Source organism: Aquarana catesbeiana, linkage group LG08, assembly GCF_042186555.1.
Source record: "Aquarana catesbeiana isolate 2022-GZ linkage group LG08, ASM4218655v1, whole genome shotgun sequence".
Classification (NCBI taxonomy): Eukaryota; Metazoa; Chordata; class Amphibia; order Anura; family Ranidae; genus Aquarana; species Aquarana catesbeiana.
Genome location: NC_133331.1, coordinates 298,007,341 through 298,031,612, shown reverse-complemented (window position 1 = coordinate 298,031,612; position 24,272 = coordinate 298,007,341). Strand labels below are relative to the sequence as shown.

The following is a 24,272-nucleotide window of genomic DNA, read 5'->3' as shown; positions in this document are numbered from 1 at the left end:
CCTCATCCTCATCTTTATACTCTTCTTTAACCTCAATATTATCATCCCCGAGGTTTCCACTCTAAATATATAATAAAACATTCATTGTAACAAACATGCTTGTGTATAAATCATAACTACCAATCATGGTCAATAATCTACCTGATGATGGTGAGGGATGGTGTGATCTTCCTGTGTGGAATCCCGGGAATACAGAGGATGGGGACATCTCTCTGGTGGGTTTATGTAGCTGGATGACTCCACCATGGTGTCCTTGTATAGATCTTTGTGTGCTTTTGAAAACTCTGACCCCTCCATCACCCCATCCTCATCATCCTCCTCTTTTATCTCTTCTTTAACCTCAACTTTAGAATCTCTCAGGTTTCCACTCTGAATATATAATAAAAATGACATCAATGGTAACAATACAGATAATGTACAGATCCTAATGATACTATCAGTGATTGTTCCTCATCTACCTGATGATGGTGAGGGATGGTGTGACCTTCCTGTGTGGAATCCCGGGAATACAGAGGACGGGGACATCTCTCTGGTGGGTTCCCATTACTGGATCCATCTGTAGGAAACACACACACTGACTGAATACATTGTTTCTATGTGTTTATCAGATGATGGGGGATCTAGGTGGACCCTCCGTACTGCTCTCTCCTTTACAATAAAGTCTCCTCTTACCCGGTGATGTGAGGGGCGGCTGATAGTCCATCACGTCCTTCCGAGCACCGCTCACCTCTCCTGTCAGCAGCTCGATGATCTCTCTGGTGACTTCTAGAATCTTCTTTTTATTTCTCTATTCTATCAGGGAGGGAGGTGGAGGCAATGAGATGGTCACATGATCTCCAGACTTCACAGGAGGAAAACTCTAGATTTTAACACAATTAGTAAAATCAAATGACATTCCCAGAATCCTCCTCACCTCACTGGTCAGGTCTCTCTTTATTTAAACCCCACTTCATGCTGAGGTTTCTGATATTACATACAATGCAGGTTCAACAGCCCTACTTTGAAAGTGAGGAGGCCAGGGGTCGGCCCACATCCTAAGAGCATCAGAAATAAAGAGTCGGATAGAGAGATATTAGGAGGAGGAGCTGTGAGCTCAATGTGATGTCATAGGATTCTCTGACTCTGATTGGAGGAACATTGGGAGGAGGAGCTGTGGGGGGGGGGGGTGCTGTGTGAGATTTCTGTACACAGAATCATTTCTCCCAGGTGCGTTCCTTCTCTCCTAAACTGAAAGATGAACGTTGCCTTTGGGCTTTGCCAGGACACATCATATTCCTCATTCAGCTCTCCTTCCTCTCTATAACATGTGCTTTCTACAAATCCTTCTGACAGTTGTGTCCTCTCTCCTTAATCTCTCTTTCCCTCACCCCTCTTCTCCACCCCACAGCCTGTATATATCACCCTCACTTCTGTCCTCTCCCTATTCCTGCACTCACCAACTCCAGCTAATTCTAAACCCACATGCTAATAAAACCTCCAGGACTCTGGGGCATGTCCCTTCATATAAATCACACTCCCATATTACCTCCCTCACCCTTCTGCTTCTCCTAACCTCTCCAGATTAAATAGCAAACCACTGACCTCCATCATTTAACTGTGCCTAAATCTCCCATCACCCCATGCCCCCAGCTGCAATCCACACAATTTAGTTTCTATTCCTCTTCTTCCCAAAACCAGCCTTCCCTTCTCTTGCGCCCTTTGGAATGCCTGCTCTGTCTGTAATAAACTCACTTCTGTCCATGACCTCTTTATCACTAACTACTTGCTGTTACTGAAACCTGGCTTCATGAATCCGACACTGCTTCTCCTGATTCCCTCTCCCATGATGGCCTTCTCCGAACTCACACCCTCAGACCCAGTGGACAGAAGGGAGGTGGAGTGGGAATCCTTCTAGCCCCATATAGCATCTTTCAGGTACTTCACCCACCTCCCTCTCTGTCACTCTCCTCATTTGAGGCACATTGTATTTGTCTTTTTTCTCCAGTTTCTTTAAGAAATGCTGTGCTATCGGCCTGGACCGGTATCAACTTTTCTTGATGACTTCTGTGCTTGGCTACCCTAGTTTTTCTCTTCTGAAATCCCAACAATCATTCTCGATGACTTCAACATCCCTGTTAATACTAACACTCCAGCTACTTCTAAACTTTTTACTCTAACCTCCTCTTTTGACCTGAAGCAATGGATACACAATGGATACATGCTTCTACTCACTCTGATGGCAACACTCTTGACCTTGTATTCTCCCACCTGTGCACTCCATGCAACCTCTAAAACAATCCTTTTCCTCTCTCTGATCACCACCTTATTAATTTGACTCTCTCCTTGTCTTTCACCTCCTCTCCCTCACAGCCATCTAACAGTTACCCGTATAAATCTTCGCCACCCAACCCACCTTAACCCTTCTCTTCTACTGACCACCTCTATGACAAAATCTCAGCCCTGTCCTGCCCCAACCTAGCCACTTCTGTCTACAATAGATCCCTGTCCTCCGCCTTGGATGAGCTCACCCCCCTCACTACACACAGAATCAGGCCCTGACCCCTACAACTTTGGCAAACAGATGACACCAGAAGCCTGTGGCGTAAGACTAAGGGGTCAATTCACTAAGAATTAAATAATGGCTAATATTATGCAGTAAAATAGGATTTGTATAACAACTTACCTGTAAAATCCTTTTCTTGGAGTACATCATGGGACACAGAGCAGTCATAGTAATTACTATGTGGGTTATACGCCACCTATAGGTGAATGTACACTGGCAACCCAAGACAGGAAGTCCCCCTCTATATAACCCCTCCCATACAGGAAGTACCTCAGTTTTTGTTGCAAAGCAATATGTATGTATATCCCAACAAGAGGGGAGGGACCTCTCTGTCCCCTGATGTACTCCAAGAAAAGGATTTTACAGGTAAGCCTTTATAAAAATCCTATTTTCTTTATCGTACATCACTGGACACAAAGCAGCCATAGTAATTACTATGTGGGATGTCCCAAAGTAATGCCACTGAGGGGAGGGAGACACAAATAAAAGCAGGCCGCCATCAGACATGAGGACCTACACTGTAGCTTGCAGTACACTGCGCCCAAAGGCAGCATTCTCTTGCCGTCTTACATCCAACTGATAAAATTTAGTAAATGTATGGACTGACGACCAAGTTGCGGCCTTGCAAATCTGAGTCATAGAGGGTTGGTGATACACCGCCCATGAAGCACTCACTGCTCTGGTAGAGGGCGCTTTAACTTGAAAAGGCGGAACTTTTCTTTTCAAACCATAAGCCTGGATTATAACCTGACGAATCCACTTTGAAATAGTCGATTTCGATGCTGCCTGCCCTTTCCTGGGCCCTTCTGGCAGCACAAACAAAGCATCAGTTTGTCATATATGAGCTGTCACCTTCAAGTAGAGCCTGACAGCTCTCACTACATCAAGAGAATGGAACAATTTTTCCTCCGGAGAACGAGGATCTGGAAAAAAAGGAAGGCAGGGAGACATCTTGGTTCAGATGAAAACTGGACACTACTTTAGATAGGAAGGTTGGGTGAGGACGCAACACCACCTTGTCCTTATGAATAACTAAGAATGGCTCTTTACATGAAAAAGGCTGCCAATTCTGATGCTCTCCTTGCCGAGGTTACTGCAACAAAAAAAAACAACTTCCTTGTCAAAAGGATCAAGGGAATATGGCCCATCGGCTCAAAGGGTTGTCTTAGCAATGCCGATAAAACTAGATCCAAATCCAATGGGTACATGGGTGACCTAACTGGTGGAATTATACAAGTTACCTCGATTCACATCTATGCATGTTGCTTTTCAGCCTTTCTGCAGTGCTTTTTGTGGTGCTTGCCGCTTTTTTTTGGACACGTGTTCCTACCGCGATTTTTATTTTTTACACTGTTTATAGCTTGTTGCTAAGGCGGGGGCCGGGAAGCCGGCCGCCGCATCCTTAACAACCGATGAGTCATCAGCTGTCAGCGAGCTTCTCGCTGAATATAAAAAAAAAAAAATTTCGGCTAAAAAAAAAAATTGAGAAAAAAAACAACGTGCCCCCCCCCCAGGTCCATACCAGGCCCTTGGGTCTAGTATGGATTCGGAGTGGACCCCCGCCATGCCAAAATATTTTTAAAAAATGGCCTGAGGTCCCCCCAAAATCCATACCAGACCCTTATCCGAGCATGCAGCCCGGCAGGTCAGGAAAGGGAGGGGACAAGCGAGCACCTCCCCCCGCATGCCCTCAACATGGGGGGGATGGGTGCTTTGGGGCTGGGGGGGCTCTGCGCCCCCCCCAACCCGAAGCACCTTGCCCCCATGTCCGGATGACGTAATCCGATTGCCACGCCCCCATAGTTATTTAAGAAATGCTTGACATCGGCGCAGACAGATCAGCGGGACGCAGCATCGGAGGAAGGTCGGCGGCGGGAGAGACGGCAGAGGAAGAAGAACACCGGACAAAGAGGACAGAAGAAAGAAGAAGAGCAGAAGAAGAAGCAGGGGAAGAAGGAGAAGACCGGAGGATGAAGATGGAGGAAGAAGCGGAGAAGAAGAAGATATTTTGAATAAAAGACTTGTCAAAAACTGTCTACTGTATTTTTTAACATTACACTACTTTTTTTTTGGTGAATGGGTAGGGTTACAATGTACCCCATACTCATTCACATGGGGGGGCAGGATCTGGGGGCCCCCTTTTTAAAGGGGGCTTCCAGATTCCGATAAGTCCCCCCGCCTGCAGACCCCGACAACCACCGGGCAAGGGTTGACAGGAAGAGGCCCTTGTCCCCATCAACATGGGGGCAAGGTGCTTTGGAGTGGTGGGCACAGAGCCCCCGCCCCAAAGCACCCATCCCCCCATGTTGAGGGCATGCAACCTGGTATGGTTCAGGAGGGGGGGGGGGCGCTCGCTCATCCCCTCCCTTTCCTGACCTGCCGGGCTGCATGCTCGGATAAGGCTCTGGTATGGATTTTGGAGGGGACCCCCACTCCATTTTTAAAAAAAAATTTTGACATGGGCCTCCAAATTCATACTGGAACGAATTTGGCCTCCGAATTCATTCTAGACCCAAGGGCCTGGTATGGACCTGGGGGGGGGAACCACACGTTTTTTTTCACAATTTTTTTTTTTAGCCGGCAATTCTTTTTTTTACATTCAGCGGGAAGCTCGCTGACAGCTGATCACTCATCAGTTGTTAAGGAAGCGACGGCCGGCTTCCCGCCCCTCCTTAGCAACCAGCTATATACAGTATAAAAAAAAGAAAGTAAAAAAAACTGCAAATTGCGGCAAAAACATGGCAAAAACATGGTAAACGTGGTGGGGAAAAAAGTCCCTGACCCTTTCCAAAAACGCAGAGGGACAAAAATACATAGATGTGAACATGTTCCATAGGAACCCATGTTAAAAAATTTCCCTGAATTTCTGCAAAATGCATCAAAAAACACATTAGTGTGAATAAAGCCTAAAGGCCCGGATCAAAGAATGCGAAGTAAGTGGCCTTTGAAAGAATACTGACAAGGCCGAGATCTGATCCTTGATTGTACTCAAGGCCATTTCTACCCCCAACTGTAGAAAGGAAAGAATTCTTCCTATGACATACTTCCGAGGATGCCATCCTTTGGTTTCACACCAGGAAACATAGGCCCTCCAGACCCTATAATAAATGGTCCTAACGCATCTGTCCCGCATGCGATCCCTTGTCCTTGCCACAAAGTTGTCCAATTTCTTGTTGAACCTGGACGCCAATAGATCTACGTCTGGGGTGCCCCATTTTTGGCAAATAGCTGAGAAAATGTCGGGATAGAGAGACCATTCTCCCGGGAACAATTGTTGGCGGCTCAAGAAATCCGCCTGACAAATGTCCACTCCTGGAATGAAGACTGCCGATAGGCAAGATACATGCTTCTCTGCCCAGGCCAGAACATGGCTCACTTCCCTCTGGGCTGCATGACTTCTGGTACCCCCTTGGTGGTTGATGTAAGCCACTGTTGTGGCATTGTCAGATTGTATCCTGACGGGACAACCTTGTAATCTGCAAGTCCAGGCCATTAGGGCTGGACGCGCTGCCCGAATTTCTGGAATGTTGATGGGCAAGGCTTTTTCGGACTCTGACCACTTCCCTTGGACAGTGGTCTCCTCCAGAACCGCTCCCCAGCCTAAGAGGTTGGCATCCGTTGTTACAACCTTCCAGGTTACTGGCATGAAGGATTTCCCTTTCTGCAAATTCCTGGTTATCAATCACCAACTGTGACTCTGGCGCACCCTTGGGGCCAGATACATTGGGTAATCCAAGGCTTGGATTTTCTTGTTCCAAGCAGACAGAATACTGTTTTGCAACCGTCTTGAATGGAACTGAGCATAGGGAACTGCTTCAAATGAAGCCACTATCTTCCCTAGAAACCTCATGCAAAGCCGAATGGAAGGATCCTTCTTTGCCTTGACCACATGGACCAGATCTTTTATTGCCCTGACTTTTGTCTGAGGCAAAAATACTTTTTCTTGGGCTGTATCTATAACCAGACCCAAGTACTCCAGCCTTCTTACTGGCCATAAAGCTGATTTCTCTAGGTCGAGGATCCAACCCAGGTGATCCAAGTATTCGGCCGTGTTGGACACGCTCTGGTCTAGCCGCCACAAACTGAAAGTGGCGCTGTTGTACCGCAAAATGCAGAAACTTCTGGTGAGCGGGAAAAATTGGCACATGCAGATATGCATCTTTGATGTCTATTGATGCCAGAAATTCTCCTCACTGCACGGTGGATACGACTGACCAGATTGACTCCATGCGAAAAGAGTGGACGGTTAGGAACTGATTTAGATCTTTGGGATCTAGAATGGGTCTGACATCTCCATTCGGTTTTGGCACCATGAAGAGATTTGAATAGAACCCCATGCCCTGCTCTTCTGAGGCAAAAAGGTGAAAACTTTCGAAACTCTAGTTTGTACCCTAGAGATACGGTGGAGATGACCCATCTGTCTCGGATCTCTTCCTCCAAGCCTCTGAAAACTGCAGAAGCCGCCCCCCCACTCGAGCGAGCGGGGGCGCCCCTTCATAAGGAGGCCTTGGGACTCTGCTTGAGAATTCTACACATATGCACTGATAAGAGCAAGGCATGACACCTGATGAATAGAATCTTTAAGAGCATCAACCGCAAAACATAAGGCCCTAGGTAGCTCAGCTAACTCACGGGCCGCTTCCCCTTGAGCAGGGACACTTTTAATAACCGGCTTAAGCTGGTCTTTTAGGAATTGACGAATGCCCATCGCTGCAACTGCAGGCTGTGCTTCTGCACCTGCTACAACAAACGAAGCTTTGAGTAAGGATTCCAGTTTCTTATCGGCTGGATCCTTAAAAACCTGGACATTGTCTACTGGACAAGTTATTATTATTATTATACGAGATTTATATAGCGCCAACAGTTTACGCAGCACTTTACAATGTATAAGGGGGACAACACAATTACAGTACAGTTCAATACAAAAGGTACAGGAGGGCCCAGCTCATAGAGCTTACATTCTAAATGGAGGGGGTGGTGGTACAAAAGGTAATAGCTGCAAAGAATGATTTGATGGGGGTGGCTCAGGGACAGTTATGTGGGTGTGGGATAGGCTTCCCTGAATAAATGAGTTTTCAGGGATCTCCTAAAGTTAGACTCTTATTCACAGAAGAAATAGCAGCATCTACTGCTGTCAAACTCCACTTCTTTTTTTGAACTTTTCCTCCATAGGATAGAGAAGAGAAAATCTTCTAGGGGGAAGAAAATATATATCTGGGTGATCCCAGTCAGCATATGTTAGCTGCTCCAGCAATGGGTGTACAGGAAATGTATGTGGAGCCTGTGGAGGCCTTAAGGAACCCAAAGAAAAAAGGGGACCTCAACTACCTGTGCTGGGGGGCAACTTGTATCCAGAACTGACCAATTCCGTCAGGGATTGCACTAGCAATTTCTGAGATTGCGAGGCTGAAAAGGGCTCTTCTGAGAGTGAATCCTCAGAGGGGGGGTCATCCACCTTGCCTTTTCGCATCCACTCACTGTCCAAAGCTTTCCGCCTCAACCTCTCCAAAATATACCCCTTCCTAACCAATGACACCACAAAGCTGCTAACCTACTCCCTGGTCATCTCTGGCCTCGACTACTGCAACTCCCTCCTCATTGGATTACCTTTACATAGGCTCCTCTCCCTTCAGTCCATAATGAATGCTGCGGCCAGGTTCATCCACCTTACCAACCGTTCCATGTCTACTACCCCTCTTCTCCAATCCCTCCACTGTCTTCAATTCAGGGTCCTCCACCCCTGTCTGTCAATCCCTCCACTGGCTTCAATTCAGTGTCCTCCACCCCTCTCTGCCAATCCCTCCACTGGCTTCCCCTCACCCAACAAACACAATTTAATATAGCAACAACATCACCAAAGTCATCCACAACTCTGCCCCCAGCTACATCACTAACCTAGTCTTACATTACCAACCTAATTGTTCTCTTTGTTTCTCCCAAGACCTTCTGCTCACTATGCTCCCATGTTACCTCCTCCCATGTTCATCTCCAGGACTTTTCCAGAACTTCTCCCATCCTATGGAGGTCCCTACTCCAATCTGTCCGATTATCTCCTACTCTGTCCAGTTTTAGCCGATCCCTGAAAACTTCTCTTCAGAGAAACCTATCCCACCCACACCTAACTGGACTTTTATTTTCTCCATCAGCCCATCCCCCATAGTTATTGCATTTTGAATCACTTGACCCTCCCTCTGATTCTTCCTGTATTATATTGTATTGTAACTGTACTGTCTGCCCTCATGTTGTGCAAACTGTTGGCACAATATAAATCCTGTATAATAATAATATATGTGTGTATCATCATCTGCTGGAGATAAAAGACATCACAGTGTCTATGGAGGAAGAGGACGGACATGATGGGGGTTAAAAAATAGAAAATAAGATCTTATTACCTCCTCTACTGCCTATTTCAGCAACGTCACCTCTACCTCGTATCACAAGGAGCTTCTTGCCTGTATCTGACATCACTTCCTGTCTTCCATAGAGACTTCCTGTCTAGATAGATGTGAGATCACCACCTTGTGGAGCTCAGAGGAACTGCAGCCCAGAGAAACGTCTCGTAGTGTGAACACGGCCTTGTGCAGTGTGTGTATGTACTGTATATCCTTATAGATGTGTAGTGCTCCCCCCGCAGGAGCCACTGATGATATCTGGTTGTTTCTCATACAGTACAAATAAATGAAGCAGGAAAGGTGGCACTTTAAATGAGGTTGTTGACATTGTGGAGGTAGCCTCATTCAAAGTCCCAAAAATCCCCTCTTTTTCTCATACAGTACAGAGGCCACCAATCACACAAGCACCAGTCCATTCACTCCGGCTCCAATAAACAGTCTAGGGGATTGTCTATTTGTAATGAATTGCTTGTAGAACTCGGGGTTTGGGATACTCTAAAACTGCTAGTAACCCTCACAGCTGGGGACAGTGAGGTATCTATCTGAACAGTCTTAGACCCTCACAGCTGAGGACCACGAGTCTCTTTGTGGCATCTGGTTACCCTGCACAACGGCACAGTTATTGGCATCCAGTGTAATCTCAGGAACCCCGCACAGTGCAGGAGGGCGCTCTTCTTTTAGCTCACAGATGAGATTCTTGTTGAGGACCGAGGAATGGCCGGTATCTGAACCCTATGAGATGTGGTCTCAGTCCAAACAGCCTCTGGAACCCAGTGTTGGGACAAAGTCATCCACCGCCAAGGGCGAATATGGCAAATTGTTCCCCTCCCTCACAAGGGGGAGGGGCTAATAGCGGCAGGCAGAGCACAATGTATGTAATGTTTGTGGCATGGGCAAAATAGCACCAATAGTTGTGGTACATTGCAGCAAACTGAAGAGTTTGCATTGTACACAGTTGCAGTGTGACCCCATTCCATTTAATTTTTGCTGCATCTCTTCCTTCATGTGGGGGTCTGAGGACGAGGGGGAGGTCTGGGGGTGTTTTGAAGAGGAGGGGGGTTGGGAGGAGGACACGGGGGTCTAAGGAGGAGAGAGGAAGTCTGGTGGGGGTGTGAAATTGAGGTCTAAGAGGGGATTGAGGAGGAAAAAGGAGGTCTGAGGAGGGTCTGAGGAAGAGGGGAGGTCTGGGGGATGATCTGAGGAGGAGAGAAGGAGTACAGGGGAGTCTGAGGAGGAGAGAGGAGGTCTAGGAGGGGTTGAGGAGGAGAAAGGAGGCCGGAGGGGGGGTGGTGGTCTGAGGAGGAGGGGGGAAGCTGAAAAGGAGAGGGGAGCTGGTGGGAGGGGGTCTGAGGAGGAGTGAGATTTGGGGCAGAATTGCCCCACTTGTACTCACAGATAATCTGGAATTTAGAGGCAACTTCTTCTTCCCCTCTCCAGTCATGTGATCTATCACATGACAAGGGGATAGAGGAAGAAGGGCAGTAGCTCCTCAGAAGCACCGTGCTGAGTGTGAGCTGAGTTCTCAGTCTCAGCACCGGCTCTCTATTGCCACCTGTAGGCTGAAGGGAGGTGAAAGCCAAATCCTCTTTCCAGCAGCAGCTATCGGCCGCAGCTCCTTCTGACAGGAGGTGTCACTGCTGTCAGTGAGGAGCGTTATGAGCCACCACATCACCAGCACACCCCGCTCAGCATGGCGCCGAGGGCAGGTGTACGTTTTTACTGAAATTTGTAGTAATAACGGGTGACATACAAAATTGGTGCTACAATTTTATTCTCTAGGGTGTCTGCTTTCAGAAAATATATCATGTTTTGGGGGTTTTATGTAATCCTCAGGCCTGAAATTATTTTTTAAACATGTGTTCAAAAAACACAAAAGCAGCTCAGGCAGCGAAAGGGTTAAAGGAATTGGACGTTTTTAATGTTTCACTTTAAGCATTTAAAAAAAAAATGGCTGCTCAATGGGGTTCAGGTTTGGAGTCCAGGCTTCTTTGACCCTGCTCAAAATAAAAAACTGTGCATTTGGGCTCATCCCTACTAGAGAGCCCAATCAAGGTTGCTCTGTCCCGGACACATTGCCTCTGTATAGGTGTTAGAAGACGGCGAGGCGTTGATCGAATAATTATAAAATAACATTACAAATAAGAAACCAGTGAAGCTTATTTCTCAGTGAGGGAGAAGAGGTCCATCACTTTCATACACCAGCATGAACCTGAGGACTCACTGAGTGGGGGAGGGTTATGGGGAAAGTTCCCACAAAGAGGGAGTGTCCTCAAAAACCCGCCAGTGTCCAATCTCAATCCAATACTTTCAAAGTACTCTTTTAAAAGTTATGCTTCATAAATTGTTGGGCTACTATCAGCGGACATAAAACATCAGAACTACCACCATTTTATTCTTTAGGGCTTTTGCTTACAGAAGATATATATTTGAGGTTTTAACTAATTTTCAGGCCCCAAATGACTCCCTTTCTCCTGGTCTCCACCATAAATACAAGTGAGGGTACTCATGGAGTAGGGTGCAGGAGATAAGTGTGTCTGGAAGGAGTAGGTGTCCTGCAATGAATCCAAGTTGGTGGCAGAAAGCACCTGAGTACCTTAAAAGGGCTCTAGATGGAAGTGGCTTTAAAAGGGTGTGACCAATGGGGTGATGTAACACCTGAGACTGAGCTCTGACTGGTTGAATTTTAGCTCCAAGTTTGAAAAGTTTGCACTGTGAAGTAAATACATTCCAGACATAGTCCTGTTTGTAGAGTGATGGTCGGAGGTGCAGGCTGACCCTCTCTGTCCAATATGGTGGACTATAAATAAAGTCCAAGCTTCATCCATCACGGTGGGCGTACCGCTCAAAGGGGTCTTCAGGGACTGGGTTTCATAGCGATGGACCACCACCCTGGACCTGTATAGCAACCTGCAGCTAACTCGAGTTCCATCAAATGCCAATGTGAGCGCCCCACGCAGGATCCAGTGCCTGAAGCAACATTACAGGCCGTCCTCACAGCATGGGGTCCAGGTACGGGTGACAGGGAAATTGCATATTACATATTAGTTAACGTTGTCTAGTGGTCCCACCAATATTTAAGTATGCCTACAAGCCTCGGCTAAGGATTATACAAGGACAAAGTCTGGTTACTTCAGCTGATCTTATACCAAAGGAATCTGATTGTAAACTGACTCTGGACAAGCCAGCCCACTTTCAGGAATGTAAGGTCATTCTGCTCCAGGGGGGGGATGGGTTGGATACACCTCTATATAACCCACACACAGCTTGTAATACGTGTTTCGTCTTCAGAGCTTGCAATCATGCATGTGTCTGTGGTCACCTGCGCCATGCCATTTAATGGGGGGACCCATGGTGGAAACAGCATCTTTAGTTAAAAGGGTTGTAAACCCTCGTGCATCCTATGCATTAAGGTGGAAAAACACCTGACAGTGACCGCCCCCCCCAGCCCCCCCCCGTTGAGCCCCGTATTTCCCTCGGCGAGACACGCTGTCCCTCTCTGCACGGGGTCATGGCTCTTGATTGGATAGATTGATAGCGGCGCAGCCATTGGCTCCCGCTACTGTCAATCAAATCCAATGACACGGGCGCCGGCGCCGAGTCCTACGTTCAGAGTCTATGGACGTCGAATGCTGGACTCGGGAGCGCGCCTGCAAGGTAATCCCCCCCCCCAGGAGAACGCTGTTCCTGGAGGGGTTATACGATGCAGGGAGGAGCCGCGAGAGCCACAGAGGGACCCCAGAAGTTGATGATCGGGGGCCACACTGTGCAAAATGAACTGCACAGTGGGGGTAACTAAGTATGAAATGTTTGTTATTTAAAAAAAAAAATCAAAGCTTTACAATCACTTTAAGTATTTTTGTTATATTTTCTTTATCTGTCATCACTTCTAATAAATGTTATACTTGTAAGTATTTGTCTGATCTCTCTTTGCACATATCGAATAAAAACCCTAAAAGAACCTAAACGATCACGTGAGCGTGATACAACAAATGGCGATGAGGATGGGATTCGGTTTGTGTAAACAAGAGATCCAAATAATGATGCAGAATTGTGCTAGATTGTTTGTGTTGGGTTTAACCCCTTCAATACCGGGCACTTTCCCCCCTTCCTGCCCAGGACAATGTTCAGCTTTCAGCGCTGTCGCACTTTGAATGACAATTGAGCGGTCATGCTGCACTGTACCCAAACTACATGTTTATTGTTTTCTTCCCACAAATAGAGCTTTCTTTTGGTGGTATTTGATCACCTCTGCGGTTTTTAATCCTTGCGCTATAAACGAAAAAAAAAGCGACAATTTTGAAAAAAAACAACTGATGGGCACTGATAGGCGACACTGATAAGCAGCACTGACGGCTCTGATAGGCGGCACTGATAAGCAGCACTGATGGCACTGATAGGCAGCACTTATGGGCACTGATAGGCGGCACTGATGGGCACTGATGGGTGGCACTGTCGGGCACTGATAGGTGGCAATGGATAGGAAGCACTGATGAGGAGCTAGTGATAGGCTTTACTGATTGGCACTTTGATGGGGCATTGACAAGCATCACTGATGGGATACTGATTGGCACTTTTCTGGGCACTGATCTGTACTTTTATGGGCACTGACAGGCTTTATAGAGGGGGACAAGCTGGCAGGTGATGGGCATTGATTGGCACCTTTTGATAGGGGCTGTGCTGATAATCAATGTGCTGATTATCAGCACAGACCCCCCCCCCCCTGACAGGGAGAGCCGCCGATCAGCTCTCCCTGTCAGCGTGAACTGAGGAAAGCCGTTTACCAGCACTTCCTGGTTCACGCGATGATCAGCTGTGATTGGTCACAGCTGATCACGTGGTATGAAGCCTCTGTCAGAGGCTTCATACCAAGATCAGGGTTGCGGTGTGTCAGACTGACACACCGCACCTCCGATCACCACGCTGCGCGCCCCCCCCCCGTGGGCGCGGGACTGCTCTGTTATCCTGATCACGTCATATGACGTCCGATCAGGATAACTAAACCACTTTGCCGCCATCATTTTGCTATACGGCGGGTGGCAAGTGGTTAATGTTGTGTTCTTGTATTGTAAGTCATAGTCCATTCAGAAGGCGTAGGAAATGTATCAGATCCTGAGCTGGTTTATCTGAGATGCCTTTAGGTGATCCGATGAAAGCCCATTTTTATTTTGGCGCCCATGACTGGACACCGGCTTGCGATTTTGTTTTGGTTCGATAAATTGGGCGAGAGACTGATATGTAAATGAAACTTTTGTATCTTCAGGGAGCCTCAATTTGTTATAGTAAAAATGTGTCTGTGGTCACCTGAGCCACGCCATTTAATGGGGGGACCCATGGCGGGAAACAGCATCTTTAGCTAACTATTCTTATTATATTTTCTTTATCTGTATCTGTCATTACTTTTAATAAATGTTATAAGTATTTGTGTGATCTCTCTTTGCACATATGGAATAAAAACCCTAAAAGAACTTAAACTATCATGTGACCGCTATACAACAACGGCTCCCTATCAAGGTTGCTCTGATCCGCACACACTGCTTCTGAATAGGTGTTAGAAGATGGTGAGGTGTTGATAAAAAAATTAATAAAAATTAAAAATAAGAAACCAGTGAAGCTCCCCGTATATGTGTTCCATATGTATAGGAGTTCTATGATTGTGAATTTCATATATTGTATTGCATGTTTGTTGTATTACGCATCCTGTGCTCCCTTGTACATCCACTTTTTTTGCATTGTAGACTTGTCTAGGTCTACACCCTTTTGACAATAAAATTCATACTCATTACAATATTTATACTCATTATTAACCCAGAGTAGCTTTTTCCCTTTAAAGTCCCGTAAGAGGAACAAATTTCCATTTGTGCTGATTTCACTGTGGGGGAGAAGAGGTCCATCACCTTCAGACACTAGCATAAAACTGAGGACTCACTGAGTGGGGGAGGGTTACAGGGAAGGGAGCCCCAGAGGGGGCGTGTCCTCAAAAACCCATCAGCATCCAGTCTCATTCCAATACCTTTAATGTACTTTTTAAAAAGTAATGCTTCAGAAATTGTTGGGCTACCATCATCAGACACAAGAAAATTGGAACTACCACCATTTTATTCTCCAGGGCCTTTGCTTACAGAAAATATATATATTTGGGGGTTTTAGCTAATCTTCAGGCCCAAATTGTGTAGCAGGGGCTGGCTATCTTACCTGCAGTATCAAAAGACACTCTGCAACATTGTTGCAATGACACAGTTTCCCTCTAGTGCCAGCTAAGTCATCACATCCAGTGAGCAGAGTGATAACACCAGGAAGCAAAGCATACAGGGAATTGTAGTTCCAGGACTAAAGTTTCACATTCAGATTGAACTGTATGGAACTACAAACGACCAGCATGCTGTGCTGGCAGGAAAGGAGAGACTCCAATTTGATTTCAAGAGGAGAACTCAGACTACATGAGGCAGAGGAAGAGATTAGACCTAGGGCGAGAGAGGGGCTGCCTCCTAGGTCAGTCCACCACGTGATTTCAGGCATCCACAGCCAGCCTGAGAGAGGGGGATGGCAGGTGCATATCCAGACGCACCTGCACCGACGGTGTGAAGCGTTTCGGTGTGAGGTGACCAGTCGGGTCACTAGAAGAGCCTGCCTGTTCCAAGACGTATGTTTGGGACTTGATTGCAGGATTTGGCTGAGAGGGTCTTTTGCCCATTTGGTGGAAACAAGGACACTGCACACAGACAGAGTTGTATGGACACTGTATACAGACATCATTGCTCTTAGTCACCCCGCTGACACCTGTAGTGCCGCAGGACAAAGCCATTCAGATACAGAAACACTGTATACAGACGCCATTTCCCTTTCACCTTGCTGAGGAAGATCCCGCATTCTTTACTTGATAATCCGGGCCAGTTGTGTTGTTTGGCCCTGCTATTCAGGAGTTTAAGTGCACCAATGACAGTGGCTAGCTGAAGCTACAAAAAGCCTCATCTTTTTTCAAAGGGACGGAAGCTACTAGTGCCATAGGACAGTTTATCTGGGAAGTGAATCCACTGAATGTTAATTTGAATACAGCGTTTGTAGTTGGGTCTGTGGTGTCAGGGGACAGAAGGGGGAGGTAACCAATCTGATATAAAGTGTCATGTTGTGATTTATTTGCCATTTAAGTGTGCCTCTGCTCTTGGGGACATTCTCAGGTTTGGAATCCCCTGAAAGCAGCCTGAATATAGTATTGAGCGCTATATTTCTCTTAATCTCAGTTATTGCTCTCCAGTTAATTACTTGAACATATATACTGTAATGCCATGTACACATGGGCGGACTTTTCGGCATCAAAGGTCCGACGGTCTTTCCAACGGACTTTCGACGGACTCTCTAACGAACGGACTAGCCTACACACGATCACACCAAAGTCTGACGGATTCGTACGTGATGACATACGACCGGACTAAAAAAAGGAAGTGCATAGTCAGTAGCCAATAGCTGCCCTAGCGTCGTTTTTCGTCTGTCGGACTAGCATACAGACGACCGGATTTTTCGACCGGACTCGAGTCCCGTCAGAAAGAGTTGAAACATGTTCCAAATTTAAAGTCTGTCAGATTTTCGACAGAAAAGGTCCGCTGCAGGTCTGACGAAGCCCACACACGGTCGAATTGTCTGACGGATTGGTTTCGTCGGAACAGTCCGGTCGAAAAGTCCGACCGTGTGTACACGGCATTACTGTCTGTTACTTTTCCACAGAAATATTGCAGTAAAGACAATTTCTGTGTTTTATCATAATGTGTGTGTTTCTCATTGGTCATTGCACTTACACTATTACCAGGTGTGCCAAGAGGGGCAGAGACTGTTATTGGGTTTGAGATGCAGAGTACTAACATACTCAAAGAGGAAGTAAACCCCGATGGGTTTTACTTCCTCATTTGCCTCCTGCAAAGCCTGCAAATTAAAAGCATAATGGACAAGTATGCATCGCATACTTGCCCATTATGTGACACTTACCTGCAAACAAATTCAACACTGTCCCCTGTGCAGGCTGCGTCCATCTTCGCCCCTCTTCCTTCTGGGGGCCACGGACTCCGGTTCTCTGACTGGCCAGAGCCGTGCGACATCACTCCCGCTCATGCCCGCAGGAGCCATCAGTAACGGCACACGCTGGGGAAGAAACGGCATGGAGGTCCGTTTCTTCACAGCGGATGTGCCGATTACATCATTGGTGCACTTCAAGTGAAATAGGAGATATTTCCACTACCTATCGGTAAGCCTTATTCTAGGCTTACCTATAGTTAAAAGTCAGGAGGGAGGGTTTACAACCACTTTAAGCGGCTCCTGTGGGGGGTAGCGCTACATGTGGGGGCTCGTCCGGGATAATACCGCTACTCCACAATCAACTCCTCAAAACAGCACCCCTACAGACACCAAGATGGATTCTGCTGCTGTGACCCAGTGGTGTACAGAAGAAAATGGCCATTTGGAGCTGTGTGGTGATTGAAGTTCCTGGTGGTGATTGGACTGAGGATCAGTATCGTGAAGCCCTGCATGCCTTAGATCTGGGCCAAAGAGTAAGCATTTTGGATGTGAAGGTAGATCCTAGCTCTGATAAGACAGAGGTATTAATGGAGTGGAAGAAGGGAGTACATACAGTAACACCTAACAGGGGGTTGTCCTCTAACTAATGGCGAATAACGACTGTTAAGAAAGAAATGCAAAAACAGCTCTGACAGAGGATTAATGTGAGCGAGGTGGGATCACACTCTAAACATTAGAGCTCCCCCTAGCTGCAGCCTGGTAATAACATTGCTGTGAGGTCTAGTCATTTAGATGATACATACTTCCCATCTTTATATAAACGTCTCCTGAAATTTAGGGGTCTATACATAGAAAAATGTCAGAGCCCAGTGAAAGCGCGCATGCTATTCGTATCTGTGCATTGGGGTAACAAATTAATGTTATTAGACCCTTTGATCTGCTGATTGAATGTTTTCCTCTGATTTAAAATTGAGACTGTTGCATTTGGCCACTAGATGGAGCTAGTGCCTATGATACTTAGTGCAATATATTAGCCAAATGCAGTTTTCCCTGTATAACAATAATGGTTGGTATAATATTGCTGGTTTAATTATCTTATGTCCTTTAATGAGGCAAGCATTCACCCAGCTGTGCCAAATTCTGGCCTTATATTCATTATCACAGCAATTTCCTATGACTGCCATCTCAATTATGGGGCAATAATGTGGTATTATTACTGCAGTGCCACATTATTGCCACTAGATGGAGCCAATAAGACATAACTGAAATAAAATATGACCAATATTTGGGATCAATGCTAGGGGAATGCGCATCACATTTATTCTGGAATTTTATTGATAGGCAACTTCTATCCTCATATTGATTAGTGGTTCCAAATATATAACTACTGCAGTAGGGAACAGACACAAAAGATACACTCCGCATCTTCCCAAATAACTGTTCTGTTTTATTATGACACAATTGAAGGTTTTTATACACATGATTACGTAGCTATCACATTAATATTACAATTGTACTTTTATGGTAACAAGGGGCGTAACATAGGCAGGCTAATTCTAATCAGGACTGGAAAGAATGCAAACATGTCATGAAAACATTATTAGTGCCGTGTGCAATACATACAAAATACAATACAATTCTATACAGAACTTACACATTTCCTTTACACATTCATTGTACAAAGTTTTTAGAAACAGACCTGTAAGTGTTTGTGAAATCTTCCACCACAAAATGTACTCAGCCAATGAGAGGTAATGACTCCATTTTTATTTTTCTCCTGCTATCAATGGCCAACACGGTACAACACTTCATCCATGTCTTTGGTAATCTCTGATCTCCTTACAGTGGTGGAACTATAGGGGTCTCTGCAGTCGCACTTGCGACTTTGCCCTGTCGTTCTGCCGCTGTGGGGGGGGGGGGCCCAAGACCCAGCATCTCCCCTGCACCCCTGGCTGTCCATTTAACATGCAGGGGGGAGGCGGCGATTGGCAGCTCTTTGGTGCCCGCGAGCTGCGGGATCTCCCTGGGGCTTGTAGATCTCTCTCCGAATGTATACAATGGAGAGGGGAGGGGCCTCTGACCCGGGCATGTATTGGCTTCACTCTTCAGTGAGTCGCTCTGCTTCTACACTCTTGATGATACATGCCCGGGTCAGAGGCACCTCCCCTCTCCAGTGGATACAGTCAGAGAGAGAACTACTATCCCCAGGGAGATCTTGCCACCCGTGGACACCATTGAGCTGCCTGTCGCCGCCTTCCACCCCCCCAGGTGGGGGGAGGTACAGAGATGTGCTGGGGGTCCAAGGTGCACAGAGGAGACCAGCCAGGTACAGGGGAACCTCTGGAAGGGGGGGTGAAAGTCTGGAGACCCTGATGTAAGGGGGGGCCCTCTGGAGACCCTGATGTAAGGGGGGCTCTCTGGGGACCCTGAAGGGAGGGGCTCTGGGGAACCTGATGTAAGGGGGGCCTCTAGGGGCCCTGATGTAAGGGGGGATCTCTGGGGACCCTAAAGTAAGGGGGGGCTCTCTGGGGACCCTGATGTAAGGGGGGGCCCTCTGGGGACCCTGATGTAAGGGGGGGCCCTCTGGGGACCCTGATGCAACGGGGGGCTCTCTGGGGACCCTAAAGTAAGGGGTGCCTCTGGGGACCCTAATGTAAGGAGGGGCCCTCTGGGGACCCTGATGCAACGGGGGGCTCTCTGGGGACCCTGATGTAAGGAGGGGCCCCTGATGTAAGAAAAGGCTCCCTGGGACCCTGAATTAAGAGCGCTCTCTGGGGACCCTGATGTAAGGAAGGGGCTCTCTGGGGACCCTGATGTAAGGAAGGGGCTCTCTGGGGACCCTGATGTAAGGGAGGGGATCTCTGGGGACCCTGATGTAAGAGGGGGCTCTCTGGGGACCCTGATGCAAAGGTAGGCTCTCTGGGGACCCTGATGTAAGTGGGAGCTCTCTGGGGACCCTGATGTAACGAGGGGCTCTCTGAGGACCTTGATGTAAGGGGGGGACTCTCTGGGGACACTGATGTAAGGGGGGACTCTCTGGGGACACTGATGTAAGTGGAGGCTCTCTGGGAACCCTGATGTAAAGGGGGCTTTCTGGGGACCCTGATGTAAGGAGGGGCCCCTGACGTAAGGAGGTGTTCTCTGGGGACCCTGATGTAAGGGGAGGCTCTCTGGGGACCCTGAAGTAAGGGGGCTCTCTGGGGACCCTGATGTAAGGAAGGGGCTCTCTGGGGACCCTGAAGTAAGCGGGGAGGGCTCTCTGCGGACTCTGAAGTAAGGAAGGGGCTCTCTGGGAACCCTGATGTAAGGAGGGGCTCTCTGAGGACCTTGATGTATGGGGAGGGGCTCTGTGGGGACCCTGATGTAAGTAGGGAGGTTCTCTGATGATCCTGAAGTTAGGGGAGGCTCTCTGAGGAACCTGATGTAAGGGGGGATCTGCACTATCAATATTTTATATACATATATACACACACACACACACACGTATATTAAATACATGTATATGCCCACCCAAGCGTATGACTTTGTTTACTTCGCTGCTATGGGCTCTAGCCTGAGATCTTTTGTAGACCTAGCAACGCCCCTGGTGGGGGGCCCTTCATGGTTTCTTACACCGGGGCCCTGAAGATTCTAGTTACGCCTCTGTCTCCTTATGAACTGTTTCTTACATGATGAAGATCAGCCATGGAGTATATCTGAGGTGTATATCAGGGTGTGCTTCTTCCCCACATGTCCATCAACATTCATATACAAGACATTTCCCGCACTCACTAATACACCTCGAGGGTTGTGTGGGACCCCTGATGTACAGGAAGACAGGACTTCAGTGAGGAACATTTCCCTCACTCAGGACAGGAAAGTGGCTTCTCCTCCCATGTGAGATCTCTGGTGTGCAGAAAGACTGGACTTCACCGCAAAACAATTCTCTCAGTCAGACCAGGAAAGTTCATTCTCCTCCGTGTCCAATCTCAGATGACTGTAAACAGAGGACTTCTGTGGGTTACACTTCCTCCAATCAGAAGAGGACAGTGGATTTACCTGCGTGTGCACTCTCTGATGTTTGCTTAGACCGGACTTCTGTGAAAAACATTTCCCGCACTCAGGACAGGAATACGGCTTCTCCCCCGTGTGCACTCTCTGATGTGCGGAAAAAGTGGACTTCAGTGAAAAACATTTCCCGCACTCAGAACAGGAATACGGCTTCTCACCTGTGTGAGATCTCTGGTGTGTAGAAAGAGAACACTTCACTGAAAAACATTTCCCACACTTAGGACAGCAATATGGCTTCTCCCCCGTGTGCACTCTCTGATGTGCGGAAAGAGTGGACTTCTGTAAAAAACATTTTCCGCACTCAGAACAGGAATACGGCTTCTCACCTGTGTGCAATCTCTGATGATAAGAAAGATTGGATTGATGTAAAAAACATTTCCCGCAATCAGGACAGGAATATGGCTTCTCCTCTGTGTGTGTTCTTTTATGTACATAAAGTTTGGATTTATAATAGAAACATTTCCCGCACTCAGTACAGGAAAACATCTTACGTGTTGGAAGGACGGCACCGCCCCGCACAGTCTGAGGTTCCTCAGGATAAGAGGAATACGATGGTCCGGCACCGTCCCTCACAGTCTGAGGTTCCTCAGGATAAGAGGAATACGATGGTCCATCTACACTGTGTGGTGCCGGATGGACATTTGAGGTAGTCGGGTTTTCTCCTGGACTATACTGTGTGATGTCCTCATCTTCTACTTTACAGTCTGGAGACAAAGTGAGACAATCCTCTGAGGTTTTCCTCATCTCCCGTCCATCTATTAAAATAGAAATACAAAGATTATTACTAGACATGAGCTGATTGGTTCCCCTAAATCAGGACTCCGCCCACATCAGTCAGCTTTGTCTCTGAGGATCTTACAATTCCCCCCTCAAGGTAACTAGTAAATGGGTCCTCTGATCTCCTACCAGTTCATTTCTTTATTCATGGACCTTAGTCAGAGAGTGAGGAAACAACGAGAACTGTCTTTTATAGGAGTGACAGTGATGAGGGGATTATAGGACGAGTGTCCCCTCCCCCTCTATCACTCATTGACATCTTCTCAACACAAGAAGTCCTGCACTTCCTTATTTAGTCCATGATTTAGTCATGAATAACAGCGGGGCTGAGCCCCACCAGAGGTCAGAGAATGAGGATGGGGGGAGAACAACCAAGATGAAGACTGGACTGATCCTGAAGACCACCATCATTGGGTTATTGACTCCTCCCTCATTATCACTTTCTGTTTAAAGGTTCCAAAGTTGGAGGATGTTATCACATTATTATTATTATTATTATTATCAACATGGAAAAGTATGTAATGTACAACATAGAGTATATAGTGCAGGGGTCAGGAGTATGTAGCATGCAATATATAATTATTATATAGGGTGTAATGGTCAGGACTCATAATATTGGTGTTCAGTAATCAGTGGAAGCTGAACTGTTTACTGGAGACAAGTTGCAGAGGTCCCACACCGCTGCCTCCCATCTCCTGAGACTGCACTCAGTGACTTGGGTCTGAGACTATACAGACATATCCCTCCACCCGGCACAGACAGCAAATAACAGAGCAAGTAACCCCGGGAGAATTACTCTGTCAGAGATCTTGCTAGACCCGGGCATGGGGCAGAAGACTCAAGGTACATACCCCAGGTGCCTATGTTGAGCAATGACTATGGTGAAAATCAACATTTTGCTGAACCCCAGAATCTCCATAAATCCAGTCTAGATACATAAATTGTGTCTGCAGCACAGAGAAGGAAGATTATCCGAGAGAAATACAGGAATACAGGACGGGGAACACAGCTCAGGAAAGTGACCAGGGGATTACAGGCTGATATCACCCAGTCCCCGCCCTACTCTGGACCAATCAGTGAGCAGTATGAGTGGAGGAATGTATTTAGTGTTAATGACCCACCTGTACTGATCTCTGTAGGAGTGTCCTCCTCTATAAATGTCCCCGTTATTCCATCCTCCTCCATAGACTGCTGATCATCCCTCACATACCTCTCTTCTTCTTCTGATTTAACCTCAAATTCTATATCGATTGGATCTCCACTCTAAACCAAGAAAATGATAGAGAAATATTGTGACATCACATAAAAAAAATTTAAAAAATCCTCTCCAGAAGTCCATGTTCTAGATCGGGGATCAGCAACCTGTAGATCGTGATCTTTCAGTAGATCACAGACAGGTGACTGGTAGATCTCGGTCTGGGCTGGCTGACCCCCCATTTAAAAGCATCAAACAGAGTGCAATGCAGAGGGACTACTTGTAAAGTTGGAGCTGTAGTAGGGAGGAAGAGCCACATAATCCGATGCCTCCTCTGTAGTGCCGGCTCCTGTCCAATGCCAAGTGATAGCAACTGCACTCCACCTCTTATCCCAGCTGGCTGTCTCCAGAGCGGTGCCATCAGCAGGAAAGAAGAGATCTTCAGGTCAGTGTGAAGCAATCCACTGGGCATACAGCGTTGTGTTGTTCTCTCACCACCTGCTTTAACCCATTGGACTCGCAGAAGCAGGCAGGTGCAGGACACTTGCAGAGTGGCCCAATTTTCTTGAATGGGTCACGATTGGCATGCAGTAGCACCCACCAAAAGCAACAGGAGGCTTAATTCCTGCGGCAGCATATGTACACCAAAGGAGGTAGGGATCAATTAGAGGTTAAAACCAGGTGTGAGGAGGTGACACTGTGCCCAGTGATCTTTGATTTCTCCCATGATGTTCAGGTAGATCTCCACCTCTTTAATGTTGTCTACCCCTGTTCTAGATGCTCCGTCCCACCAACCTTGTAACAGTGAGGGATGGTGTGACCTTCCTGTGTGGAATCCCGGGAATACAGAGGATGGGGACATCTCTCTGGTGGGTTCCTGGTATTAGGTGGCTCCATCATATCCTTGTGTCCTTCTGAAAAGTCCTCCATCACTCCATACTCCTCATCCTCCTCTTTATACTCTTCTTTATCAATATTATCATCCCCGAGGTTTCCACTCTGAATATATAATAAAACATTCATTGTAACAAACATATTTGTGTATAAATCATAACTACCAATAATTGTCAATCATCTACCTGATAATGGTGAGGGATGGTGTGACCTTCCTGTGTGGAATCCCGGGAATACAGAGGACGGGGACATCTCTCTGGTGGGTTACTGGTATTAGGTGGTTCCATCATATTCTTGTATTCCTCTGAAAAGTCCTCCATCACTCCATACTCCTCATCCTCCTCTTTATACTCTTCTTTAACATCAATATTATCATCCCCGAGGTTTCCACTCTAAATATATAATAAAACATTAATTG

General features: G+C 46.9%; 1 protein-coding gene and 1 long non-coding RNA gene across 2 annotated transcripts in view; both read right to left on the bottom strand.

Moving 5' to 3' along the window:
* LOC141106844 (uncharacterized) overlaps positions 1–24,272 on the bottom strand; it is a 209,570-nt gene that overhangs the window by 81,959 nt on the left and 103,339 nt on the right. Inside the window, 3 exon segments of the mRNA XM_073597772.1 lie at positions 14,627–14,688; positions 21,147–21,185; positions 21,315–21,456. Of these exon segments, the coding sequence (XP_073453873.1) occupies positions 14,627–14,688; positions 21,147–21,185; positions 21,315–21,456 (243 nt within the window).
* LOC141105017 (uncharacterized) lies at positions 400–9,675 on the bottom strand. Its single transcript, XR_012235520.1, has 3 exons — positions 8,935–9,675; positions 673–859; positions 400–556 (listed from the first exon to the last, which is right to left on the bottom strand). It is a non-coding gene; the product is annotated as an uncharacterized lncRNA (long non-coding RNA).